This window comes from Lemur catta, chromosome 6 (assembly GCF_020740605.2).
Source record: "Lemur catta isolate mLemCat1 chromosome 6, mLemCat1.pri, whole genome shotgun sequence".
Lineage (NCBI taxonomy): Eukaryota > Metazoa > Chordata > Mammalia > Primates > Lemuridae > Lemur > Lemur catta.
In genome coordinates this window covers 74069470-74097101 of record NC_059133.1, presented here as the reverse complement: position 1 = coordinate 74097101, position 27632 = coordinate 74069470, and the positions used below count along the sequence as shown (strand labels likewise).

General features: G+C 32.8%; 1 protein-coding gene across 2 annotated transcripts in view; it reads right to left on the bottom strand.

Annotated features, from left to right (window-relative positions):
* ERGIC2 (ERGIC and golgi 2) overlaps positions 1-23355 on the bottom strand; it is a 32964-nt gene extending 9609 nt beyond the window's left edge. Inside the window, exons 1-8 of one of the 2 annotated variants that reach the window (XM_045554109.1) lie at positions 23234-23355; positions 17403-17545; positions 15777-15885; positions 13512-13558; positions 12322-12392; positions 8941-8981; positions 5290-5391; positions 4382-4477 (exon numbers count right to left, since the gene is read on the bottom strand). In XM_045554109.1, coding sequence (XP_045410065.1) covers positions 4382-4477; positions 5290-5391; positions 8941-8981; positions 12322-12392; positions 13512-13558; positions 15777-15885; positions 17403-17508 — 572 coding nt within the window. In that variant the 5' untranslated portion in view covers positions 17509-17545; positions 23234-23355. Of the gene's footprint in view, positions 1-4381; positions 4478-5289; positions 5392-8940; positions 8982-12321; positions 12393-13511; positions 13559-15776; positions 15886-17402; positions 17547-23233 lie in introns of those variants that run through there. The other variant, XM_045554110.1, reaches the window with a different exon arrangement.
* Positions 23356-27632: the final 4277 nt, after the last annotated feature.

Genomic DNA, 27632 nt, shown 5'->3' with positions numbered 1-27632 from the left:
AAAATACATCCATGTGTAAGAATGGAGATTCTTGTTTTAATTTTCAACAACACAAGCTATCAAAGCATGAAAAGCAAAGAAAACCATTCAAAAATCATAAAAACTACTTGTCACTGAAATAACTTTACCGCAATACAAATTGCATATATAAGTATTGGTTTTGCCTCATAATTCAGGTTAAATTCATTAAAAAATTAGAGTCTGCATAAAACTTCATTTCCAAAGCTATTCAGCATTGGATAATTGTAGTTGATGATAGTTTTCTCACTCAGAAAAATTTCAATCTTGACCCTGAGCTCAAAAAAATTGCAATAAAACTTTACTACTGCTAAGCCATCAAATTGCTGTGAAGTAGGACAAGTTGGAATATTCAGCTTTTATTTCTGACAAAAATCCATGGAAATGACAACATTTAGGTCCCTGAGAGCAAATAAAGTTCACTGTTGTCACTATCAGTTCAAATTACAAGATAAATTAAAATATTTTCTGCAAAGTGCTTCTGATGATATGATGGATAACCATAGGCTTTAAACACTTTACATTTTCACAAGGTTTGAAAATGCATCCAAGTAAAGCTTTTTCTCCTTCACACACCAGCATCAGCTATAACACAGTTGTAATACATCTTAACCAGATTCTACTTTAGGTTGTACCGAATTTGTGTTCTCCCAATTTCTTTAAAAATATTCTTGCCTATAGTTGTTCCATGCAGGCTATTCATAGACACTAACTTTTTGACACAGTAAAACGTTGTAATGTAGCAATACACACGGCACTTGAATGCTGTCAAGTTCTAATTGCATCACTGCAACTTGTAGTACACCAAGTAGCAGCACAAAGTGATGAGAGTCATATACCGTCTCTGTTGGAGTTAGTCAACTCTGGTATTGCAGTGTAGTGAAGTCAGCCATAAGTAAACAAATAAGCATGGCTATGTTGTAATGAAATTTATTTTTGGACAGAGAAATTTAAATTTCATGTATTTTTCATGTATTATATTATTCCCCTTCTGATTTCTTTTCAAACAATTAAAAAACGTAAAAACCATTCTTAGCTCATGGGCCACACTAAAACAGGTAGTAGTAGGCTGAATTTGGTACAGAGGCTGTAGTTTGTCTATCCCTGCAATAAATTTTCGTTCTGCTGCACACTGTAATTTCTCAAATTTCTGTTTTTAATTCCTTTATATTTCTAAAGATAACTACTATTCTTCCCTGTTCTTAGTTTTAAAAAAAATTCTAAATATCATCTTGAAGATTTTCTTAAATTATCCCTGGTCCCTGCTTTACCCAGTTAGCAATTCTAGCAATTAACTAAAAATATAAAAACAAAAATTCTCCATAAAAGATTCTTCTTTCTTTACTTGCAACCAATTAAATGATACTGTCAAGTTTTACGATATGCCCTAGTAGGTCTAAACATTTGTTTAATTTGTTCTAAATGGTATCTGGCAGAACACCAGGCACTTTTTAAAAGGCAATAAAATGGTTAGGAAAATGTGTTAACATCCAATACAAAGTATACTAAAATCTTTTACAACAATCCATCTCCTTATATATGAGAAGGACTGGCAGTTGAGTTTGGTAAAGTGCCCTATGTTCACGGTGAAGTATATTACCTCAAAGTCACTACTAAAAAGAAAGCTCACCGTTACAGGTTATTCCTATCCTCACTCATACCATCACTCTAATGATGTTCCTACTATAGTTTTCAAACAAACAAATTCGGAAAAGGAATTTTTCTAAATAACCAAATTACAGTATTACAGGTTAAATATCCCTTATCCAAAACGCTTGGGACCAAAAGTGTTGCTGATTGTTGAATATTTGCATTGTACTTACCAGTTGGGCATCGCTAACTTGAAAATCCAAAATCTGAACTGTTCCAATGAGCATTTCCTTTGAACATCGTGTAGATGGCACAAAAAGTTTTGCACTTTGGAACATTTCAGATTTTTGAATTAGGGATGCTCCACCTATATATCTTAGTTCAATGGTCTCTTTCACTGCCCTGGTTTTTACTCTGAGAGGAACAGAGAACTGTTTGAAAATATACTTCCTTCTTTCTCTTTTTTTGGTTAAAAAACATATTCAAAACATTTATGAAATAATATCACAAGCATCTTCTTCAAAAAATTAAAAGCTAAAAATCAAATTAAATCACCCTAATACAGATGACTGTAGTTCTCTGACACTTTTTAAAACCCTTCATAGGAATGTCAGATATTCAGAATTTACCTATTTATTTTCTGGGATATTGTATGTTCTATCTCATCGGACAGAAATCTAGCCTGAGTGATTTTCAGTGGAGGAAAAGTTGTTCCAAAAATTGATAGGGGGTGAAGGGAGGCATTTTGGGTTGTCACAATTATTGGGGAGGGGTTGCTATTGGCATTTACTGGACAACAGCCAGGAAAGCAACACATCCTGCAATGAAAGTGACTGCCTCACACAAAAAAGATTTCCCCAGGTCTTGTGTGACTTTCCAATGCTCTAAGAGATACTTATGTATGTGAAAAACCTTTTTGTAATGATGTCAGTCTAGAACTGAACTCCATTTAGCTATACAAAGTACCCCAGACAACTAAGTTATATTGTTTTGTTCAAGATATTATAAATAGTACACTATTTCAGAATACCATCTCATCAACAGAAATGCCACTCATGGGATTTGAGCGGCCAATGCATCTGTTTCAGTCTGCATTTGCAGCTGTTATATATCTAATGATTCTACAAATAAGTGGCAAGCATCTACCTACTTCATTGTGGTTTCTAGTGTATTCATCCTCAAGCATATTGAAATATGCATTATGAAGTATATTCTTTTTATTACTCATTTATATCACAGTTGAGAATGACATGTTTGAAAGGTAATATGACATCTTCAAAAAGATCAATATTGAATTTGACAAACCTAATACCAAAAATTAGGGGTGGGTGAGATAAGGTACAAACCAAATGGTTTTTCATTTGGCTTTTCTAGCTGATACTATGAGTGATACCCTGGAGAGAGAAATGAAATTGGGAAAAGACCAAAAGTAAACAAAAAAGGCCATAAGATAGAGGCTCACATAATATTTGTCAAAGTTTCCCTCTGAGTTAGTCTTGGACTAGAACATTGTTTGTATACAAAGGTGCAATAAAATATAAATTTCTTTGAGTCAATTGTTACTTGTTGCCTCTATGATACCAAGAAATTCCAAGGTTCCCAGCAATAGGCTGGGCTGCAGATCAGTAATAGTAACAAAACAACAAAACATGAATTTTAAGGATAGTGGGACAACAAAGGAAAAAAGATAAATGTTTGATCTGATTATGTAAACACTGAAATATTTTTTTATAAATCTAATACTATCTCTCTCCCTCTATTAAAAAAAATCTCAAGCCATGCTCTTTCCTGTTGCATGCCCTTCCCCTCCTTTAAACATTAAATTTCTAATCTTCCACTAACGTTCAAAGGTTTTCCTCGATAAAGCCTCTGCTGACATGTAGAGTAAGTCAAGTACCTTGTTATATAGTCTCTTATCAGCCGTATTTCTTTATAGCCTCAATACAACTAAATTAAATAATTATTAGTATATTCACTGTTTAAAGTTTGGAATCTCTTATACAATGTCAGCATCCTAAGTGCAAAAACCCTTTCTCTTTTTTTCACTGTTTTATATTTAGTGTCTAGCATGGTACTTTGCACATAGCAAGTACTCAAAAAATGTCTTGTACAATGAAGAATTGTTCAGCTCAGCAACTCTATGGAAAAGAGGGAGGGAGGGAGGGAAGGATCTATTTATTCATTTGGAAATTTATGACAATTTCTGTGCTGGGTGCTGCTCATGAAGGTAAGTAGTCTGAATTTTTTTTAACTTTTACCTAATTTAACTTTATTCCAGACACTGCTAATTTCTAACTATATCAAAATACTTGTCTAGAATTAGTCAGGGATTATTACATTTTAATGACTACCAAAAGGTTAAACAAAACAAAGAAACTTAAAAAAACAAAACAATTAAAAAAAAAAAACCCCACAAAAACTTAATACCATATCAACAAAATAAACAAATTAATGAAATATCTAGGTAAGAGCTTTCTAAAATTTGGCAAGTAGAATGTTTTAATTAATATTTAACTATGGTTCATTTACTTTAGTATATAAAATATGACACGACTGCTTTACTTTTGCTTTGAAGTAGTTTTTAAGTGAATAGTCTTCTCTATCTTGACAATGAAGCTCCAAACATCAATCTCAAGACATTAAAAATACAGATATACAACATTTTAAGCAGTCCTTTAGTAATTAGCTATGTATTATTTGGTTAGCAAAGAATTTACTTTTAACCAAGCTTCAACCCTGTCTGAAGTATTTTCAGTAAATGAAAAGAACATACTTGCCCACAGTTATGTGAAAATTCCCTGCTACTTTATTGACATATAAATGACCACGAATTCTACATGCATCTGGAGACTCTAATGGATCATCTTCCCTGTTGAAACAAGATATATTAAGATTATTTAAAGTACATTCAATATAGTTACCACTTTGTAGTGACAAAATTGCATACTATGGGGGAAAAATCATTAAAGATCAACTTTCAGGTAATGTTTTAAATGTCAAAAATAGAATAGTAGTTTCCTGACGTCTATATATTTATAGAAATTACACATTTACAAAATGGGAAAAATTACTTCACATCTATTACATTTAAATAAATCTAAAATTCCATGATTCTTCAAATCTAACCAGAGGACTAAGTCCAATGATGGAAGGAAATTAAAACAAAAGAATTAGTCCAACAAGACGTATTTTCTTCATGTACATCTGGCACTGTAGTAGGGGGGAGGACAGGAATAAGACCGAGGGCAGGGAAAGGCATGTGCCATCTAAATTCAAACAAACAAATGATATTTTGTTCCTAAGCAAATGTAAAAGTTTTATATAGTTCTAAATTTAAATTATCATTTTCATGATTGTAGCATTTTCAAATATCAGCTTTTCTAATGTACAACAGAGAAAAAACGTGAAATAAAAACCAAAATTCCTAACCCAAGTTTATATAGCCTCATAACAGTATATGCAACTAATTTGTTCTTAAAACCCAAATTTTATATGGCAGTATACCATACACATAAAAAAGAAAATGAGTTAAATGAATTTAAGAGTAAAACACATCTTTATAGTACAGAATGATTCTATTTTCTCTAAGAAAAATAAGATTCAGAAAACTAAACCAATCTTAAAACTACGTCAAGGTATATTCATTAACAAATAGTTGCACGTTTAAAATATAGATCTCACCTTGGTGGAAGTGCTGTTGATGCAGTTTTAAAAGCACTTTTAAATATCACATCTTGAAGTGAATGCTCTTCTTGTAGCCTACTCTGAATCAGCTGCAGCATCCTAAATGCAACACAAATAAACAACAGTTTATAACTACAGTAAAGTACACCAAGAAAGCCAACTTATTAAAAAATAACAATGGTTAGCTAACTTAGCTAAGCCATAGCTTATATTATACTTATTATATTATGTTATTATAATGGTATTATAGGAACTTAGTCTAAAATAACATACCAAGTTTTCTTTGGTCATTACCTTGAAAGCAGGAAAAGTGAAGCAGGGTGACTAAGTGGTCTAATAGCTGAGCTTCATAAGCCTGTCTGACTTCATCAATAATGGATGTGCAGCCTGGGTCACCAAGATAGAGCTTCTGCTCACCTGAGTATCTAAATTCATCTTTCATGTATGCATGACAATTACAAAATTCTGCCAGGCATTAAATTAAGTATTGTAGGTACAAAGAATAAGTGAGTGGCCAGAAAATATACATGATGGACTTGAAGTGGTAGATTACTAGGATATAAACTCACACCACAGACATCTAATTCTCATTACAAAACTTTTCCTCTCTCCAATACTTCTACTATTGGGCCATACTATCTCCTATCATTTTCAGCAATAACTTTGTACCATTAGATGTAGTATTATTTTACCTCCTTTAATTCTATTTCTGTAGTAAAGTTCAAATTCAGCAACTATAAAAATTATACAGAGTGGAGGGAGGAACGAACAGGTGAAACACAGATAATGTTTAGGGCAGTGAAACTATTCTGTATGGTACTATAATGGTGAATATGTCAATATACGTTTGTCAAAACTCACAGAATGTACAACACCAAGAGTGAACCCTAATGTAAATAAACTATGGACTTTGAGTGATGACGATGTGTCAATGTAGGTGTATCGATTATAACAAGTGTACCCAGTCTGGTGTGGGTGTTGATAACAAGGGAGGATGTGGTGATGAGAGGGCCAAGGGTACATGGGAGCTCTGTACTTTCTGCTCTATTTTGCTGTGAACCTCATGACTCTAAAAAAAAGTCTATTAAAAATATAGAAACTTTAAGAAAGTAACTGTCAATCTAATAATACATCATCCCATCATGATGATAAAAAGCATTTTATAGAAGTGTAAGTGAAAGATAAAATACTTATGTACCATCTATCTAGAACACTGGTAAAACAGGCTTATTTAAAATAACAAGCCATATTTATATTGTAAATTTAGTTTCGAATACATCTTAAATAAAGAGCAGAAACCAAAAAGGCTCTGTCCAGGGTTTGAAATTTACTAATAAGGAGAGATTAACTGTAATCCTACATATTCTAAGAAAGAACACCAACTGAGTGAAAATTTAAATCTCTTAGCAAATTATAAAGAAAATTTTGGTATGTACATTATTCAGGAGGATATAAGGCCTTGGTTATCTCTAGGACATTCAAGAGCTACTCAAGAATGTTTAGAAGCAGAACATGATAATCTATGATGATTCAAGAAGCCAGATGTCATCGGCAGATTTACATATTAGACTTAAGATCATTGGATCCAATGCCAGCAGACACTGAAAGCTTCACATTTTTATGTGTCTTGTATTTCCACAGTTCAACTTTTGATGCAGGGCAACAGTCAAGGAGTTTGATGACACCAAACTATGTGTATGTGTACATGTGTACATATGTATGTCTGTACACATGAAAGAAATTTCTCCTTGGATGTACCAATAAATATTCAAGTCCATATTCCATATGTGAAGGTATATAGAAAATGCTACTATGATGGAAAACCACCGTCATTTTAAGAGTAAAAACAATCTCCTCTCCCACTTATTATTAGTCTTGAACACTGAATAAAATTTCAGATGAAAGGAGAAATCTCACTTTAATATTTCTGGATCAAAGTAAAATATTTCATCTCTGGATGGCTTTCTACTAAAAGAGCTAAAAGCCCAGACACCTAATATTTGGGGCTTTTGTTCACCCACATTCAATTTCAACTTGCATATTAAAACTCCTCCAAATGGTGACATTGGAAATTAGAAGAAAAAGAACCTTGGAATGTACTTAGGGACTGGAAAAAAAAAATAGGTAAAGAAAAATTCTTTGTAACAATTTTAAACTAGATAAAGCCTTTCTAAGTGCAAGACGCAGTATGGAAACCAAAAAGAAAAAAAAAAGCAATATATGGGGGAAGAAAGCACTTATAACAAAGGACTAATTTCCTTAATATACTAACTTCTTTTATAAACAATATAAATATTCTTTAATAAACAATTCTTAAAAGAAAAAAACAACCAAGCAAAATAGGCATATAGTATGATCACTTTCACAAAAAAATACAAATGAGGAAAAAAAAACCCCACAAAGATATTCAACTATTAATAATGCATAAAGAAATGCTAATAAAACAACTGCAATACCAATTTTCACCCATCAAACTGGAAAAAATTTTTAAAAAGTCTGAGTATACCCATTGCTGGTGAGGTTGTACAGACACAAGCACTCTCCTAAGTTCTGGAGTATAAATGAAACAATAATTTGGAAGGATATATGACACATTCTATCAAAATGTTAAACATCCCAGAAAGAGAAATTCTATTTCTAGAAACTTTCCATAAATATGCACACACATATCTAATACTCTAATACTTATATACACAGAATTAGGTTTAAGGATGTTCATTGAGTAATATTTTTTTCACAGAGTAATATTTTTTTCTTTTATTTTCATGCAACACTGTTTTGAAGACATGTAATGTTTTTATTATTAGAATTCTGGAAGCAATCTGCAAGACCATCAACAAGTATCTAACTAAATAGACTATAGTCTATGCATAACAGAGACTACTATTATATATACTGAAATGAAAAGATGTCCAAAATATCATGTTAGGTGGAAAAAAGCAAGAACAAGTGTATTTGTTATAGAACAAATGTATGGAATGATCACATTTGTATTAGAAAAAAAATATATAAGTATATATGCAAACGTTCAGAAAATTATAATTATATATAATTTTGTAACTACATATCATTATATAAATATATAATATAAAACACATAAAATACAAATATTTTTAAATTTTATAAATATATAAAATTTATATTATATATAAAAATAATATCTATAAAATATTAAATTACACAATGATTATACAATAATATATATGAAAATATACGTGTACAGAAAATTTCTAGAAGGCTACACAAGAAGCTTAACTCTGGTTACTACTGCTGTCAAAAGCACTAGTTTACAGAATGAGGAGAGGGCTTTTACATTTCCTTTATATCCTTTCTATTCAAACTGAATTTTAAATAATGATCATATATACTTTTATAATCAAAAATGTTTAAAGTTAATAAAATTTTAAATAAAAACTAAAATTCATTTATGATTCAAAGAGTACTAGAGAAAAGATTATGCATAACTTTTCTAAGATCTGATAAGGTTTTTGAAATTGTAAAGATAATAGTGTATACTAAATTCTGCTAATAATTCATCCAAAGAAATCCCTAGAGAAACATGTTAACCTACAAATAATTGACAATAGACAAAACAGACAAAACATGATCTAGATTTCTATGGACCACAATACTTTGTTTACTTATTACCTCTGCCACTCTTTTTGCTGTGGTGAAAGATCAAATATTGCCTGAAATAAAAGAAAATACATAATCACTAACTTTGTCAAATTTTTTTGGCTTTTAATCGTAATTTTTAAAAATTTTCCTTGAGCAAAACAGAAATTTATAGTGTCATTAAAAACAAGTATTCATGATTTACATTCATCTCCTGTTGATCAAACTATGTAATTTTAACATGATGTTTTTACTCAAAAATAGCATAAGGAAATTTTACTAATCATAAATATTTTTATGTAACAATTATCTACATTTATAGGAGTGGATGCAAGTTGGCAACTATCATATGTACAGAATTGTATTCTAGGACCTAGAATCATTTAAATGATGCTAGCATGAAAAGTATCGGGGGAAAAAAGGACATACAGCTTAAGCATAAAATTCAAGCATCCAAAGCCCATATTCTTACTAAGAAAATACCATAATAAAATCAACAATTTTTGAAATGAATAGCCACAATTTTGTAACAAACAAACCATTCTTCTAGGCCACAACTCTACTTCTGTGACTCTGGTAATTTAATTTTACCAATCTGGAACCTTCCTCTCCTGTAACTATAAGCCTCATGTCTGTCTAATCTATCTATACAAACATATGCTCCAAGTTAACTTGCCCCCATCTTTCTGATGTTTGGTTTGATTATGCCTCCTGATAAACTTGTCTATAGCAGGCTTCCATAACTTTTTCACATCATAGCACAAAGGGAAAATGCTAACATCTATAAAACACACCATGGCAAACAAATGAGGCTGCCTGCAACAGCCCCCCAACTAACTTCTAAATGAAACTATTGATAGTAGAGACCATATGATTCCTCTTTGGAATTCCTCAACCTGCTTAATATAGTGCTTATTTAGCACATGGTGTAAAGCAACTACTGAGCAGCCTACTTGTGCAAGGCACTATACAAATTCATTATTGCACTTTACCTTCCTAACAACCTTGTGAGTTTGTTACTATTCTTCCCTTTTGGCACATGAGGAAAACAGGAGATCAAAAGGCTACAAACTTTTTCCAAAATCACAGATAGTAAGGTCAATATATTAAACCTGGCTCTGTCAGATTCTTCACTTTCCCATCTTTTAAAAATTCTTTTCCTTAAATAAAGAAATAGTAACTAAATATAATAGCAAATAGCAAAATGGTAACTATCACAGCATACTGCATGATGATGGTTTGGAAGGGGTTTTTTATATTCAGAGTATATTAAAATAATAGGAATAAAAAATGTTTTAAAAGTTAAAATTATAAATAATTTTACACTGAAAAAGTATTTAAGTATAAATTCTTAAATACTTTTATATAAATTAGAACAAAGGAATGAATATTTTCCTAAAAACACTGTTAAACATTTTAAATATTACTGGTGAAATTATACAACAAAATATTCTGAAATTTCTAACTTTCTGGTTAAGACATGACTTTCAATTACATGACAGTTAAATTTAAATAAAACTTTCCTACTCCACAAATGATCGGAAGAGACGGCAAAAATTGTTTACAATGAAAACAATCAATGATCCTGTCACAATTGCATAATTCTAACATATTCATTAGTGCCTAAAGCCTGCAAGGCATTATGCTATACATTTTGGGAACTATAAAGATAAAAGAATAAAGTTAATCATTCCCAGGAGCTTAAAATCCAGGTAGAGAGGTAAGATACTCAGGAAAAAAAGGATAAAATTAGGGACCTAATAAATACGAAAAAAAGAGTGAGCATGATAAACAGAATATGGAAAGAATGCTTTGCTACAGAAATAATGTAAGCACAATTTAAAGAATAAGTTCAAGATGATAATACATAAACACTTTAAGCTCCCTGATAACCAAACTCTTGCAGTGTCCAATGAAACAAAAATTGAGGATGTAATCTTCATGATCATTTTAAATCATTCTAAATTAACATCCATATGCTGGAAACTTTTGAGAATTTATGCAAAACAGGGAGACCAGATTGAGAAAGAAACCAACACAATTGTACTTCATAGTACAGAAAACCCCATGTAGACAGCAAGGAAAGGGTTTCCCCAGTTTAGAGCAACAGAGGAAACAGGTGATGAAAGATTGTAAGAACAGAAAGACATAGGCAGTTATTTATGCTAGAGTCCATAAAACATAACTCACATATTCTTGGAGTCGATAAAACATAACTTACATGTTCTTGCTGAAAAAGTAATCTCAAAAAGTCCCTCTACAAAATGATAAACAAACTATAAATGGTAGAAAATAAGGCAATAAAACAGAATTACAGTTGAATACTTATTCTTAAAATAGTGTAGAATATAATGCAAATGTTAAAGTGTCCAATAATAATCATCTAGATTTACATTTCCAGATAATAGTTTAATATGCTATAACATGGTATCTGAATTTGTAAGGTCCCTAATCTCATAAAAAATTACTAGAAAATCAATTTTTTGAGTAGTAAAACAAGAGTCAGGAAGTAGGTCAGAGTGGCAATAACAATGTTACTTTTTCTATAGAAATTTCTACTTAAAAAGTGTGTACCAAAAGGCACACATATATTTTGTTGCTGTAAACTAAAAGTAATTCAGTACTCAAAACTGGCCAAGGGCTTCCTTTTTTTCCCCTTTAATTCCACACAGTTACTTCTACTCCTCCTCCACCACTTTTAGACTTCATTTTGCAATTTACATTTTGCATTTACAGAAGGGTTTACAACTGCCAATGAGGAACAAAAGAACTCAAGAATACATGTGTAAACATAAGTATCACAATGCCAACAGAGAAGTCCTCAACTTAAAAGTAGTGGGGGGTTCCATGCTTCTCAATATTATACACAACTGGTGCTTTGAAGATAATAACAGAATGTCAGCATTTCTCAAGGTCTGGAAAATACAAGTATAAAGGAGAGAAGAAGTTGTAAATGCCTATAAAATTTTTCCTCTTAGAAAGATACCACTTCATTCTTGATTATAAGAGAAATACAGCTCAAATATTTTTTAAGACTTAAATTTGGTAATAGAATACAAATAGGATATAACAGTTTCCAAATCATTAAAAGAAAAAATTTCACTATTTTAATAACTACAAGAGAAAAGGAAACTATTAGGAAGCATTGACAAAAAAATATACAGTAAGGTTATAAAAGACTTTAGAATCATCAAAAATGTTAACAATGGTTTCTATATCAGACATAACTTTTTCCCCTCCTAAATTTCTTTTTTTTTTTTTTTTTTTTTTACAAAGAATACACATTATTTTTGAAGTATGAGAAAACATTACATAAAAACTCATTCAGAAAAAACTAAAAGCAATTATCAAAATTGTCTTCAAGGGTACAATTCCTCAAAGCATGTACTTCAAACATTCTGTGATCAAACTTACTGGTTCATAAACTAGACCATCTGCAGATGCAACCATTGTTTCTGCTAAATCCAATACATCTGCTCCAACATCTGCATACAAAAAAAATTAGAAGTTTTACATTCTATGACCAGAGCCAAACTATACCCGATATAAACAAATTAAGACTAGCAGAAAACTCACAAAGTATGTAGAATCACTTGACAATCCAGAATTCCATGATAAAAAGCAAAAGCTTTACTGAATTAAATAGTTCACAAAATTGGCAAGAACTTAATCACAAGTACTAAATGGCTACTGAATAAAATATTAATTGCAAGAATTATTTTTAGATATTAAAAGAAATCTTAAGGCAAAGCTATTGATGCCTTTTAAAAAGTCAACAAATAGGAAATTTTATTTTGAAAAAGCTGAAATTTTTGGTATTCAAACATCCAAATTAAGCAAAATATGATATATTCAGTATTAACACTAGCTCAAAGTTAGATATAAAGTATTTCTTTATCTCTTAAAACCACTAACAAAAGAAAAAATAAATGGAAAAGAAAAGAGATTCAAGGTTGTTCTGAGAAGAAATCTCACAGAAACTAATCTTCTTAATTGGGTAAAATTATTTTGAACTTCAAAGAATTTTGTCTGAACTAACAAGTTCTTCATGTATAATTTCTAGGCAGTAACTTAAAAGATATTTTTCATGCAAACACATTCTTATTTTTGAGAATACTTATTCAAACATTATTTATCTGGCATATTAACATTTTTCCACTTCTACCAGTATAACCACTGAAGCCAGTGAAGAAAAGAACTGGATCTGTATCTTAAAATGTAAAAATAAAAGTAAAGGGTGGTAAACCAAAACAGAAACATGGTATGTTTGTGGAATATAGGTGTAAAAACTGGTACTCCAAACAAGAAAAAAATGAAGGATATACGTAAACTCCATCTCTGATCCACAAAAATTTCCTCTGATTTTCCTTTATTTTAATTATACTAATATGAAAGTTAAATATCTCTTTTCTTTATGGAAAAGAAACAAAGAATATCAGCTGAGGAGTAAAACAATTTGCTTTATTAAATAATACCACAGTAAAATTTTAAAATATTATAAAGAAAAAATAAAGTTAAAATACAACCAGTGGTTTTTACTTTTTATTGACAATTGTTTGAACCATACACTACATATAGATTCATCAAGTTGAAGGTATACTTACAATGACACTTCATGGCAACAGTAATATCTATATTGATTCTCAATTTGCTAAAAGACAAAACATTAAACATTAGTATCTATCAATCAGCAAAACATGAGAAATATAAATCAAATGATCTATGAAAAACTTGAATTTTAAACAATAAAATTATGTTGATTTAAACTTGGATGGCATTTCTTACAGCCAAAACAAAGGCACTTTAGAGGTAAAAGTTCTATTTTGCCATTATTCCAATAGCCTTTCTGATTTCACAGGTTTTAATCATAGTACCCTTTAATTTAATAATGGCAACTCTATAATCAATAACTCCAAGCAACTCAGAAAAAACTCTTAACTTCTATTTACATAAATTTCTGATAGACTATCCCTTTAAGAATGTGAAACTTTCAAAGTCAATAATTAAGAACTTTGAGTCTTTCTCTTCCATTTGTCAAATACAATATATCATGCTAGATGCCCTATAAATATTATCTTCTTTTTTCTATATCATGGAGCTGTAGTGGATGTCTTTAAAGTTTCTCAAGTAAACCACTGGTGTTCAGGGTAGTATAAATGCCTGGCTTAAGATCACATAATCATTAGAGTAGAGTATTGGTAACTGGTTTGTGTACCTGGGAATAAATGCAACTGAGCTATCAGAAAATAATCATCTGATGCTTAAAGTTTTGTATACCCTTTTAAAAAGGCTCAACCAATGCTTTATATTCAAATGGTTAGTTCAAATTAATTTCAACTACTAGAATTAAGCATTGGTATTCAAACATCCAAATTAAGCAAAATATGATATATTCAGTATTAACACTAGCTCAAAGTTAGATATAAAGTATTTCTTTATCTCTTAAAACCACTAACAAAAGAAAAAATAAATGGAAAAGAAAAGAGATTCAAGGTTGTTCTGAGAAGAAATCTCACAGAAACTAATCTTCTTAATTGGGTAAAATTATTTTGAACTTCAAAGAATTTTGTCTGAACTAACAAGTTCTTCATGTATAATTTCTAGGCAGTAACTTAAAAGATATTTTTCATGCAAACACATTCTTATTTTTGAGAATACTTATTCAAACATTATTTATCTGGCATACAGATAATTTATCTGGCATACAGATCTGGCAGATCTGGCATACAGATCTGACAGATAATTTATCTGGCATTATTTATCTGGCATACAGATCTGGCATATCAGAATACAGAATCGGTACAATCAAATTCGGTCCTGTGCTTCCTATCAAAACTTTTTTCACACTAATAATTTTCATCTGATTTCAATAGGCGTTACAGATTTTTAAAGCTTCATAATGTCTTAAAGTTGTGTAGAGTTCAAATTATGCTCCAAATAACCCAGGGGTTTAGGCTCAGGAGAGGCTGTAAGAATCAGAGGCAGCGGCCAAGTAAACAGGATTCTGGGCATCTCCACAATGCTCATATGGTAATAAAAGCTAGTGAAAAAAAGAACAAATTCCTTGAAAACTTGGCTATCTAGAAAAATATATTATAGATGAAGAAATTGAGGGCCTTTTAAAAGTCAGTTGTGTGATTTGCCCAAGGTTACACAGCAAGTTACAAATATTGAATAATTCTCATAAACCCCATGAGGAATGTACTGTAATTATTATCCCCACTTACAAAAAAGGAAACTTAAACATACACAGATATAAATTTAGTAACTTCCCTGAAGTCATGTAGCTAGTAAATGGCAGAGCCAGCATTGGAATCCAGAACTAAATGTGTCTCCCTGTCTGGTTCAATCTTAACATTATAAACCTGTTATGTTCAAGCCATTAAAAAAACCCAAATAATACAAATAAATAAATGTAAAGTATATTTTGCCTAATTAAGATACTGTATTTTAAAAAGTTCAAAAGTAATGTTATTTACATAAAAGTTTAGCTTGGATGTAATTTATAGAAATCAAGTCATAAATATATATATCATTAGACAATTTATTTTCAGCTCAGATAGATTAATATTTCAATTTGAAATATCAAACAATTTCTACTATCTCTACATCTAAGGAAAAACATGTTCTCCTAACCTTTTTGAACAAATGCATATGAAATCAAGAAATGTCTGTTTTAGAATTCAACCAGTATTTGAATGATTCTACAATGTTTTACTTAAGGTACGCAATTAGTGAGAATTTTTCAGGACTCTTTCTTCAGAACTAAAATAAGCCAAATAGAAAAGATTAAACTTAAAAAAAAGAAAGTATGCTATTTTAAAAACAATTTGAATCTAAAAGTATTTCAATAAGAAAAAAATAGTTACCTAGAAAAATCCTTATCTACTTCATATTCATACTTCATCCATGTATCTTGATATACTGAGAATTCCATAATGGTTAATAAAGCCATAGTGGTAAATGCTATTAGAGAAACTGAAAAAATCCAACAAAAAAGAAAAACAGAATTAAAACATTCAAAAAAAGTAAACAGAAACCTATTTTAAGTGAGGTTAAATTTTGCAAACAAAAAAATTCTCTAACTTGATTGCCACTTGAATATATACTATAAAATGTTTTTCTTCAAAATGTTTATTACAGATTTTTGTCTAAAACAGCTCAAATATGAAGGTTTGATGAGCACAAATATGAACACAAACATTTGCACTATTTAGAAAGCATTTTATTTCTTCAATTTTAAGGACATCTCTCAATGAATAGATATGCCAAAATTTTACAAGGCACAAAACTTTCATTTCCATGTATATTTAATAGCAGTGTCACAGATACAATAAATGATGAAAGCATGTTTTACAGTACAAATTTAAAAATATTCCCCTCATTATTAAAAATGCATTCATGCCTATAGCTCAATTTAACCAAAAAATCTAGCCTAACTTCTTAGAGATATCACAATAATCTGTGTGTCAGAAACTCAAATATCTCCAAGTCTCTAATAAAAATCTCTTCTACTTTACAATCTCCTAATTTGTCCCCTCATTTACAAAACCAAGTAAAAGATTTGACAATAAGAAAAGAACCATTATATACTACAGCAAAACACACTTAAAATGAATTGTGCAAAAACGTACTATTTTCATTAACAAAACTTAATCACAAGCGATTAGAAAGTGATTAGATATAGTAAGCAAATTACACACTTTACCAAATAAAATGTCAATCTTATGTGAAATGTTATTAGCTCTTCGTGGGGAAAAATTATAGTAAATATTGTCATAGTCATATCTTTTTCATATTATTTCATTATTTATTTATTTTTAACAAACACTTCTATTTGTACCAGGCACTGCTCTAATTATTTTATAAATATTAACTTATTTAATTGATACAGTAACCCTGGGAGGTAAATACTAATATCATCCCTATTTCATGGAAGAAGAAACAAAGGCACAGGCCTGAGTAACTTTCTCAAGGTCACCTAGTTAGGCAGGGGCAAAGGTGAGATTTGAAGCTAGTCTAGTTCTGAAGTCTAAGCTCTTAACTAACCATTACCCCATGCTGCCTCACAACAGTAAGGTGACATTTGAGAATTTTTTTATAATGTCCATATTGATTTACTCTTAACCAAAATGAGACAATTTCAACATCATTAAATAACTTCTTCCAACTTCAATTTCATTTATATATAAAAATCTTGTTAATGTAATTATACATAACTGAAGGGCACATCAAAGCAGTCAAATTGGATTACTTTGCTCATTAATGCTTTAATAAACACTGCTAAATGCAGGTGGCACTGGGTTAGATGCTACAGAGAATATTAATAAGAATAAAACTAGGGCAAACAGTGTGACATGAGGACAGATTAGTTACAAAGTGACTGCACAATTCATTGACCAGTTCTTCCTCAGGGCTACATTTATCTACGTTGCTAACTGGATCACTAAGAAGTTGCACTTACTGAAGGACTCTTAATTCGAACTCATACTTACCTGTTCCCCCACTGGCTGAAGTCTCTACATAGCTGTCAGGAACCTTCGGAAAGGCATCCAACTCTTTCACCAAACTTAAGGTTTTTTTCCGATTCAGTCGCCTCATCTTCAGGTAAACCTTCCTCTTCCTTCATATAGTCATGCTAAGGAACAAAAAAAAATAGACAATAAATGAATCCTCTAAGAAGATTTAGGATAAATGACAAATGTCCTTAGAACAACTTACCATTCTCATCTCTCCTTGAGAAAAAAAAACAGTACTTATCCATACTCCTTTCCCCATTCATTCACACATACCCTGAAAAAAACTACTAATGAAATGCAATTTACACACACACACACACACACACACACACACATTAAATAGCACAAAAAAAGTGAAAAGGAAATCAATCACATTCATAATATTTAAATACATAAATAATTTTCTCCTGTTAAGTTGAAAAATATATGAAAATAATACATTCCCAGAAATGGATAGCAATGAAGTAAAATAGCATGCTCATACATTACTAACAAGAATATAAATACTCACCACTCCCTTTGTAACTAAGTAAAAATCTCTTTAAGAATGTATCCTTAGGCAATAATCTTGTTTATGAGCAAAAATTTGATTATGAGGATATTTCTCATAGTGTTATTTTTAAATACTAAAGACAAAAATGAACTCACGGTATCCAATGTACAAATTATGGTGAATAAACAGGTCTTAAACTATGTAACCACTGAAAATCTTATAAAAGAAATTATTTAATGACATAAGTTAATACTCCTGATACAATAACACAAATGATGAGAAGGCCATATGGGTCCTAATTTTGGGGGAGACAAGAAAAGATATACAAGAAACTGTCTATTCAGAAAAATGTTAAAAGTAGATGGCAGAATTTTAATTGTCTTCATATAATTTCGGACTTTCTAAATTATCTATTTTTATAATTGAGAAATTATTTAAAAATTTAGGTCAGTGTCTCACGCCTATAATCCCAGCACTTTGGGAGGCTGAGGTAGGAGGACTGCTTGTGGCCAGGAGTTCATGACCAGCCCGGGCAACATAGTGAGACCCTGTCTCTACAAAAAAAAAAAAAACTTAAAAAATAATTAGTTAGGTGTGGTGGTGCATACCTATAGGCCTAGGTACTGGGGAGGCTGAGGCAGTAGGATCACTTGAGCCCAGGAGTTCAAGTTTACAGTGCACTATGATCACACCACTGCGCTCCAGCCTGGGTTTCAGATTGAGACCCTGTCTCAAAAAAAAAAATTAATTCTTGCTATTCCCTTTTGATCAGTATGCCAACTACATCTAAAAATGTTACAAAGCCAAACAAATGATAACTAAATTGCCAGATATTTATATAATTTATAAGACTGATTTATAAATAATACAAGTGGTATTATTATACAGAATTCCCAGAAATCAAAGTTTATAGCAGAGTAAGTCAGATGGTTACAGAAGTCACCCTAAGAAAAAGACTCTGGAAGAAAGCAGACAGATTTTAGGTCTGAAATATAATGGGCAGGAGTAATGTAGAAAGAATAGGCCATAGAAAGGACATTAATGGAGAAAAAGAAGCATCAGAAAAGCAAAAACTGGCAGTAATCATGAACACTGTCTAAAAGAGAGAGGCCCTGGCCAGGACACGACGGATCAGTTTATGCGGGAGCAAGTGCCTGAAAGTGAAGTTGAAAGCATTCATTCATTGATTTCATTTGCCATTAAAAACCCAACTAACTACCTCACTGATTCTATGCTCACAAAGCAGCCTTCAAATTATGATTTTGCTTCTTCTGTACATGGTTTTCCTAAAATAAATAGATGATATAGACAAAACTGATTATGTAGACAAAACTGATACACATAAATGTCAGTTATAAAACTGGTGTTCTATTAATAATTTGTAAATTAAGCTGAGTGTTTGTTAGGCATAAGCCACACCCCCTAAGCTTGTTCAGCTCTGACAAAGTAATCAAACTTATTTCTATACCTTCGTAGGGGTAACTGCAGCAAGATTGACCCTTGTTCAATCTTCCAATTTCTACACATTCTTACTGATTGCAGTTAAATATTAAATATGTTCATGCTTCTTATCTTTAAAACAAAACTCTCCTCCTTTAAACTTAAGTGTAACTCTAATATAAATCTCTGGCAGCATACCTGTAGCCAGCTTAAAAGAATGAGTTGTCCCCATTCATCCACTGCCATCCTGCCCACTCTCACCTTTTAACTAAATTTGCTCTGAGCAAGGTAATTAACAACTTCCTTAGTACTAAATCCAATGGCTATTCCTTAGTCCTTATCTAATTTCACCTCTGAGAAAATATACTGTTTATCACTTCTTGTTCTTCTTGAAACATTCTCTTACTTTGGCTTAAGTGATACCACACTTCTGATTCTCCTTCTACCTGTAAGACCTTCTTTAGCTTACATTGCAGATTCATCTTCCTCTCAGATTCTACACTAGGCCCCCTCCCAACCTGCACACTTTCCCCAAGTGATAACCCATTCCTTCCATTTCCGTTTCCATGTTGATTTCTCCCAAATCTTTATTTCCAGCCCAAATCTCTCTGCAGATATGTGTATCTTTTACTTCTATTAATATTACATTTTCATTTGGATATTTTAAAGACAATTCAGACTTAACAAATCCAAAAATGAATACTTCACCCTATCAAAACTGTTCTTCCTGTATTCTCTTAATGATAACACCACGCACCCAACTGCACAAGCCAGAAACATGAGTTACATCCTTAGACTTCAGTTCTTCCCAAATTTCTCTCATGTCTGTCCTCTCTTCTTCAGGCCTTTATGAATTTCCTTATAAGGACCCTAGTACCAAGGCCATGTGAAAACATACAGACACGCAGTGGAGAATGCCATGTGAAGACACAGGCAGAGATTAGAGTGATGTGTCTATAAACCAAGAAGCACCAAGGACTTCCCAAAAGCTAGGAAGAGACAAGGAAAGATTCTTTCTGAGAGTCTTCAGAGGTAGAATGGCCCTGCCAACACCTTAATTTCAGACTTCCAGTCCCCAGAACTGTGAGAGAATAGATTTCTTTTGTTTTAAGCCTCCCAGTTTATGGTAATTTGTTACAGCAGCCCCTAATTAGCAGGACACGAATATAGGCCATTAACAAGATTAAAACAAGTATTATTTAGGCTATTGCTGAACTTCAGAAATAAAAGGTAAAACCGCAACTTATCTGTAATTTTAAATTACTTGACTATACTACATTAGAATACTTTCTAATAAAAAGCGTAAGATAGTTTAGTTGCATTTGACAAAGAGTAGATATCCAAACAAACATACTTATTCATTTTACTTTAAAATGTGGACCTTTCACAAGACTTAAATGTTATCGTTTAAAAGTTGTTTACCCCTACATAATTCAAACAAATCTAATAGCCTTCTAATTGACAAAAAGGCTTACTTAGAAGTCAAGATAATATAAATGTGAGTATATGATCAGAAAAACCTGATTATCCAGGCATATACTAGTTGTGTGACAAATTTGGAAAGATCGTCAACTTTTCAGAATCCTCTCTAATTAAAAGGGGTGGAGACACAACGGCTACCTCAGTTTTTAATCAAGATAAAAATGAGGCATTTAATAAATACCTGTTTCTAATTCTCTGAAGAAATGCAAAGATTTGTAGAATATTTGAGATTTAGATGTTAAAAGTCTTTGAGGAAAGTGGGACAGTGTCTGAGGTTAGCTGATAATCTCATAGATGGCATAAACTGATGGAATAAAAGTTAAGAGATAAAGACCCTAGAGTGATAAAAGCAGAATAATCTGGAAGTGCCTAGTAGCAATGTAAAGCAATGTGAAGCAAGGATAAGTATAATCCTCAAAGAACTACTGGACTATAGTAATTACTCAATAAAAGTGTACAAAATTAAAAAAGGATAAGGTACATGACCTTTTTTTTCAAAGGTCAGGGACACATGAAATATATTTATCACAGAATGAATGTTCTTAAAAGCAAGGAGCATGCATGGATTAACAAGGCATCTAGAGGGGTAGTAGAACTGACCTAGACTACAAGACTATACGGAGCAGAAAATAAGAATTTCTGTCTTAGTAATTAACAGAATAATAGCTAAAGAAAGTAAGCAACTGGAAGATGGAGTTTAAGGACACATTAACCACACCGAATAGTATTTAATCAATTTGGGGAGTAAGAAAGAAATTATTTTAAAAAGTATCATCTGTAGTCTACATTTTGACTAAGTACTAAAGCAACATTGTAACTACAGAAGTAGTTACAATGCAAGAAGTAGAAAATGCAAATAAAAAATAACAAAAGCTAACAGGCATTGAGTGCTTACTATGTGCCAGGCATTATTCTAAATGCTTTGCACGTTTTAACACATTTAGTTCTCACAATCTCCCTACAAATTAGGTATTATTATTTTCTTTTTAACGATGAGGAAACTAGGGCACAGAGAGGTTAAATAATTTGCCCACCATGACATTAAAAGGCAGGATAATAATAAATATTGGAAAATTGTTAAACAAGATTTGTGGCAGGCATTGACTACCTAAAAATAACTTCTATTAAGAATAAATTTCATCATTTCTTCCATTTAAATGACCAACCCCAAAGAAATCAAATCTGTGGGGTTTTATTTCCTAATTCTTTGTTGTTGTGCCAGACTAGGCCTGATTTCCTTTGAGAGATCTTTCAAACTTGATATATTTTTCTGATTTGTACCACGAAGCCAATACAATACTTGGTTGTGTACTAATGTTTACTATCAAAAAGAAAACAATCCTCCTCCACCAAAAACAACAACAACAAAACACCAAAAACCTGGAATTTCTTTTTCTCATGTTTTTCCCCCTAGGAGAACGGGATAACTACATCAACTTGAAGATAGCAAAAGACAAATTAGGTAAATAACCCTATGTCTTCTTTCAGTTAACAAGTCATGGTTAATTTCTATGTATTGGCTGTATACTAGAGTTCAATGTATCAGGCTAGGCAATTAATTGAAATACTGAACTACAACTTCAAACAAATGAAGAAATCCTGTTTTTTTAACTGTAATTTTAATTGCTTCTGAAAGCCAGTCTTGCAACATTTTAACAGATATTATGTCACTTTTACTTAAGTCTCGAGAGCTCTGAATCCTAAATATAAAAGTTATTTCAACGTGTTTTCTCAAATAATGACCTATCAACTCTGTATACTACCGATACCCAAGGCTATTCTCTACTGCGAGTTGACGTTCCCTTCGGAGGGTTTCTTGCGTTGAGAAAAGTAGTGACACTGGGACCTGTCTCTCCTAGCATTTCGCCCTGCCCCGTTTTCTTTTTCGGGAGGAGCATGCAAACTCTCTTTAGAGGCGAGGCCAAGACCTCGTTCTTTCTTTAAAAAGAGAGAGCAGTGTGCTGCCAAAAACGTGGTATTTGTCTGAAATGGGGGTAGAGAGAGAGCCTGAAACACAGGAGGACCGGCTGGTCTTCAAGACAAGGGACCCTACTTGCCTGCGCACCGGAGAAGCCACCAAGGCACTGTGAGAAGCAATGGGACCGAATCAGGGGCTATCGAAGAAGCACCTAAACTCTTCCGAGTTGCAAGACAACACAGAGGCACCCGGACCAGGCAGACGGGAGCTCCCCGCAGCATCGCTGCCCAGGGTCCTGCCCGTGACGCCCCCAGGCAAGGAGGAGCGGCTTGTAGGTCCGGCCCGCTCTCCAACAGCGATGAAAACAGGGAGCTAAGCCAACGCCAGGCTCTCAGTCCCCTCAACCGCATTCACGCCCTCAGCAGCCCTGGAACAACCCAGGGAACAGCACCCACCAGGGTTTCAGTATTTTACCTTGTGTTACGGTCCCAGCCGACCGCCATGTTTCACAGAAGCCCGGGTAGCCCAAGCTCCCGTGTGCCGGAAATATCGCGAGAACAAAAGCGACCATTACCTCTGAAAACGTCAGAAAGGAGCCATTGTAAAGGTCTCGCGATATTTCTTCTGCTTACGACGAGTTTAGTGATTCAAGAGGCGTGGTCAAGAGGAAAGCGGGTGTCTAAACCGAAAGAAGGTTGGAACTTGCTTTAGGTGAAACGGGGTAGCCAGCCCGGAATCTGTTCCTCCAGGAAGGGAGAGCGGTTACCTTCCGACTGACACTTAGAGACCACAGGACGAATCTCAACTCCTCACGCCATATTCCATTACTAAGGAGAGCCTTGGGCGCAGAAATTACCACTAGCAACCCTAAGGCGTATCTCTCCTTCAGTTTTTGAACCGTTTTGTGCCTTTTCGGTCTTTGGGTCCTTATTTTCCTCCGTTAAGAACAGTTAAATTTCCTTTGCCTTCCTTGTTCAGACATGACGCTTATTATTTGTTCAATGTTTTTATTATCTTCCGGGTTTTAAAATCCGGTAAGAAAGCACATCTGTCTTCCTCACCTCCCTTCACCAACACCTGCTGTGCCTTCAAATACTTGTTGAGAAAGAAAATACTTCATTTACCTTTTCCTATCACTTCATAGTAGAGGATGTAATAAGAGAGGGGACTTTGGAAGCAAAGGTTAAATACGAACTGCTGCAGAGTGAGCCCATTCCAGCTCCCTTTTCACCCATGTTACCAGATTTTATAATCAAACATTGAGATTTAAATTTTCTTATTTACTGGCCACAAAAAAAAACCTAACAAAGGCATAATTATGAGTAATGCTTATACAGTAAGCACTGTTTTAAATGTTTTATCTGCTTTCTCAATCCTCAGCAACGTTCTTATAAGGGAATACCGTTATTTACCTGTTTAATAAATAAGGAATTGGAGTTAGGGGTAGTTAAGTGGTTTGCCCAAAGTCAGACAGCTGAGTCAGGGAACTCTTGACCACAATACTCTGCTTCAAAGGCTCAAATCACATTGTTTTATTTAGTGAACTAACCTGCACTGAAATACCAAGCCTCATTAAATTGAAACTATCTCAAAAAATAAAGGCCGATAAAGAATTCCCACTGATGCAGATTCTTGTCCATATTTTCAGAGTTAGCCTAATTAAATCCAGTTAAGTTTCCCACTTTACATATTTAAGAAGTGTAGTATAGTGGGTAGGATCATAGACACTGAAGCCAGGATTTCCTGGGTTAAAATTCCTGATCGGCAACTTGCTAGCATGTGACCTTGGGCACATTATGTCATCTCTTTATGTCTCCATTTACTCATCTGTAAAATGGGCATGATAATATCTCATAGGGTTGAGAGGACTGAGTTAATATATATGTATCTAAAATGCTCCTTTATCTTAGCCATAAAGGCATCAGCAGCTCTTCTTTGTGTATATGGGCTCTTGCTTGGATGGAGGCTGGCTGTTGTTCTCTTAGTTACACCTGATCCCTGGTCCCAGCGTAACCTACTTTCAGGGTAACAACTATCCCATAAGAGTTGGATATCCCAGTGTAGCAAAACTGACTAATTTCATCCTACTTGTGTAAAAAGCAACTCACCATTTTCTAATCTACCCAAAGATGACTTAATTAATTCCCCCTGAAGACTGAAATCCTGCTTAACTTTAAAGAGGTTTGAACACTTAGTCCTGTGTTCTCAGTGGTTTTATATCTGGAAACAATTTGCTTTTTAAAAAAAATCCATTCCATCATATATTACCTGCAGAAAGTAGGTTTTTATTTTTAGCTGGTCCAAAACAGCCTGTATTTAGGAAAGATTATCAAAAGCTGCTTTCATGCCATTTTTTCCTTCTCTATAGTTTGAGTAAAAGTTTTAGTAAGTGAGCAGCAAAATTAAGATAAATTATTAAGATTTTTACTACATGAATGCCCATAAGCACCTCAAAAAATCAGTATATCCCAAATGGATTGTATAACTTATTCCCAAACCTGTTTCTTCTCAGTGCCTGGAAAAGTCAATGGCACCACTAACTTCCAGTCCAATCAGGTTAGAATCCTCTCCCCCTCCTCCTCCTCCTCCTCCGTAGCTGCCAGTCCCAATGACCAGTCAGTGTTATTCATGCAACTATTCCCAGTCTCATACTACATGCCAGCCCTTGATTATTACTTGTTTCAACTGTAAGTGATTGTCAATGTTACATTCAAATTTTGAATTTATATTTCCAAACACTGTAGTTTACCCATTAAAATCATTTGCATCATAGATGTATTATTTCATCTATTTGATTAGGGTTTTCGGATCTCTCTATATTTTAAAATAAATTTCAGCCTTTTACATTTCTTAAAACTTTAAAACACATAATTTCATGCTAAAAGTGGATGACATTTTTTAAAATAAGTGTCTAAAACATAATATAATTACATATCATATAATGTATAGTATATAGTATACTTATATAATATATAGTACAAATACTATAATATAGTCTATATAGCTATAGAATATGATATAAATACTTTATTATGTTAAAAAGAGGTGACATATTTAACTCATATGCTATAGTCAAATTTTAATGTCAATAATATGACACACATAAATATTCAGAAATACCTACAAGTCCTATTATCTGTGAAACTCAAAAGCCTTCAGGGGTCAGGTAGATAGTATGCACATCTCATCCAAAAGCTTTCAAATTCAAACTTTTTAAAACATTATGCTGGCCTCTAGAGACACAGATGTGGCCTCCCAGACCAACAGGCCTTATAACAATCCAGATAACAATCCCTACCTCATTTTTGCCTGTTACTGTTTATAAATTAATAAACCCAGCTGAACCTTGGAGGAGTATGTCTAAGTACATTTGTATGTGTGTGCCGTCACATTTGTGTGATTTTTATGTACATGGCAAGCTGCCATAATTATAAAGGGGAAAAAATAGAATGCTATGAGATAAAAATAAGAATCAACTTTCAACTGAGCAGAAGCCATTTTTCTATCTTCTGAAGCGATTATCTAACTTCAGTGTTGAACTAAAAAGGTGAAATAATTTCCATCCCATATTTTGGATATATGTCCCTACAGCAATTTTTGTATCTTTAAAAAATATATAAACAGTATAATAGAAATAAGGACCTTCCTAATGGTAAGAGTTCAGATGCTTTGACTAAAAATTATGAATATACACCATGTATTACTATTTAACAGGTCCTAACTCGACAAATATTTTTTAGTGATTTTCCTAAGCAAAAGAAAAATAGTCAAGCCAACAATTGTGAGGAAGGAAAGAAGCCAGTGAGAGAGAAGCATTTCCTCTTACCCTGCATACACTTTCTCATGAGCTTGGCTTTTGGGTAGTACTCTTGGTCAGAAATTGATTTTCCTCCACTGGAGGGTAGTTAGGTTGGGGGAAGCCCATTAAAGATCAGAGCTATTTACCAGCCCTAGAATTTCTGCTGCCAGGAAGGAATAACCTCCTAATTCCTTCAAACTACTGTAGTCAGATTTCTTTAATTTGTACTAATTTTAAGCTGAGAACAGAACCTCCCTTATTACATGCAAGTCTTATTTTTTACCGCTGCACATTTTATTTTCATTCACAATGAAGCCAGCCCAATTCTGATCTCTCCATGCTTCCACTCTTATCTCCCCATTCCAAACTCCATACTCTGTTGCCCGCAGAGAGATGTTGTGTCATCTTCTGAAAACACCCATCAGCAGTATGGGATGGTGACTAAGGTCTGCAGTCAGATAAACCCATGTGCTAATTCTGCTCTAAAACCAGCCGTTTAGTATAAAACAAGTTACTTCACCTCTCTGAGCTTCAATATAGTCATTGAAAAAATGGGAATGATGTCGTCTTTCTCATGCAATTGTGCTTAGAATTAATATATGTAAACTAGTTGGCACATAGAAAGCTATTAAGGTAGCCAAATGGGATGATCCTCATTCCCTAGTTAAATCTGTAATGAGATTTATGAAAATAATTATCTTTTTTAATTGGAGACAAAAAGGAACTGAGTATTGGTTGTTCCCTTCTAGGCTGCCGGCTTCTATAGCATGTTGAATAGGAATTATCTTTGTAAATTGTTCTCTAACTAGAATGAGGGAAGCTTCCTCTTTCTAGGTGGCTCTATTTGGCATATAGTAGGTACTTAAGAATGATTTTTTAAAAAACATACATGAAAAAAAATTAGGTTATCAGTTATCTAATTTCTTTAAATTTGGCTATGTAACCCTTATATAATAGATCAATTTACACAACTGATTGCAACCTAGTATGTATAGAGCTTGACAGTGAAATGCAAAAAGGAAAGTGGTTCTTGGAGAGATGGTCAAAGTAATAAGTAAAGCTTATATACCCCTC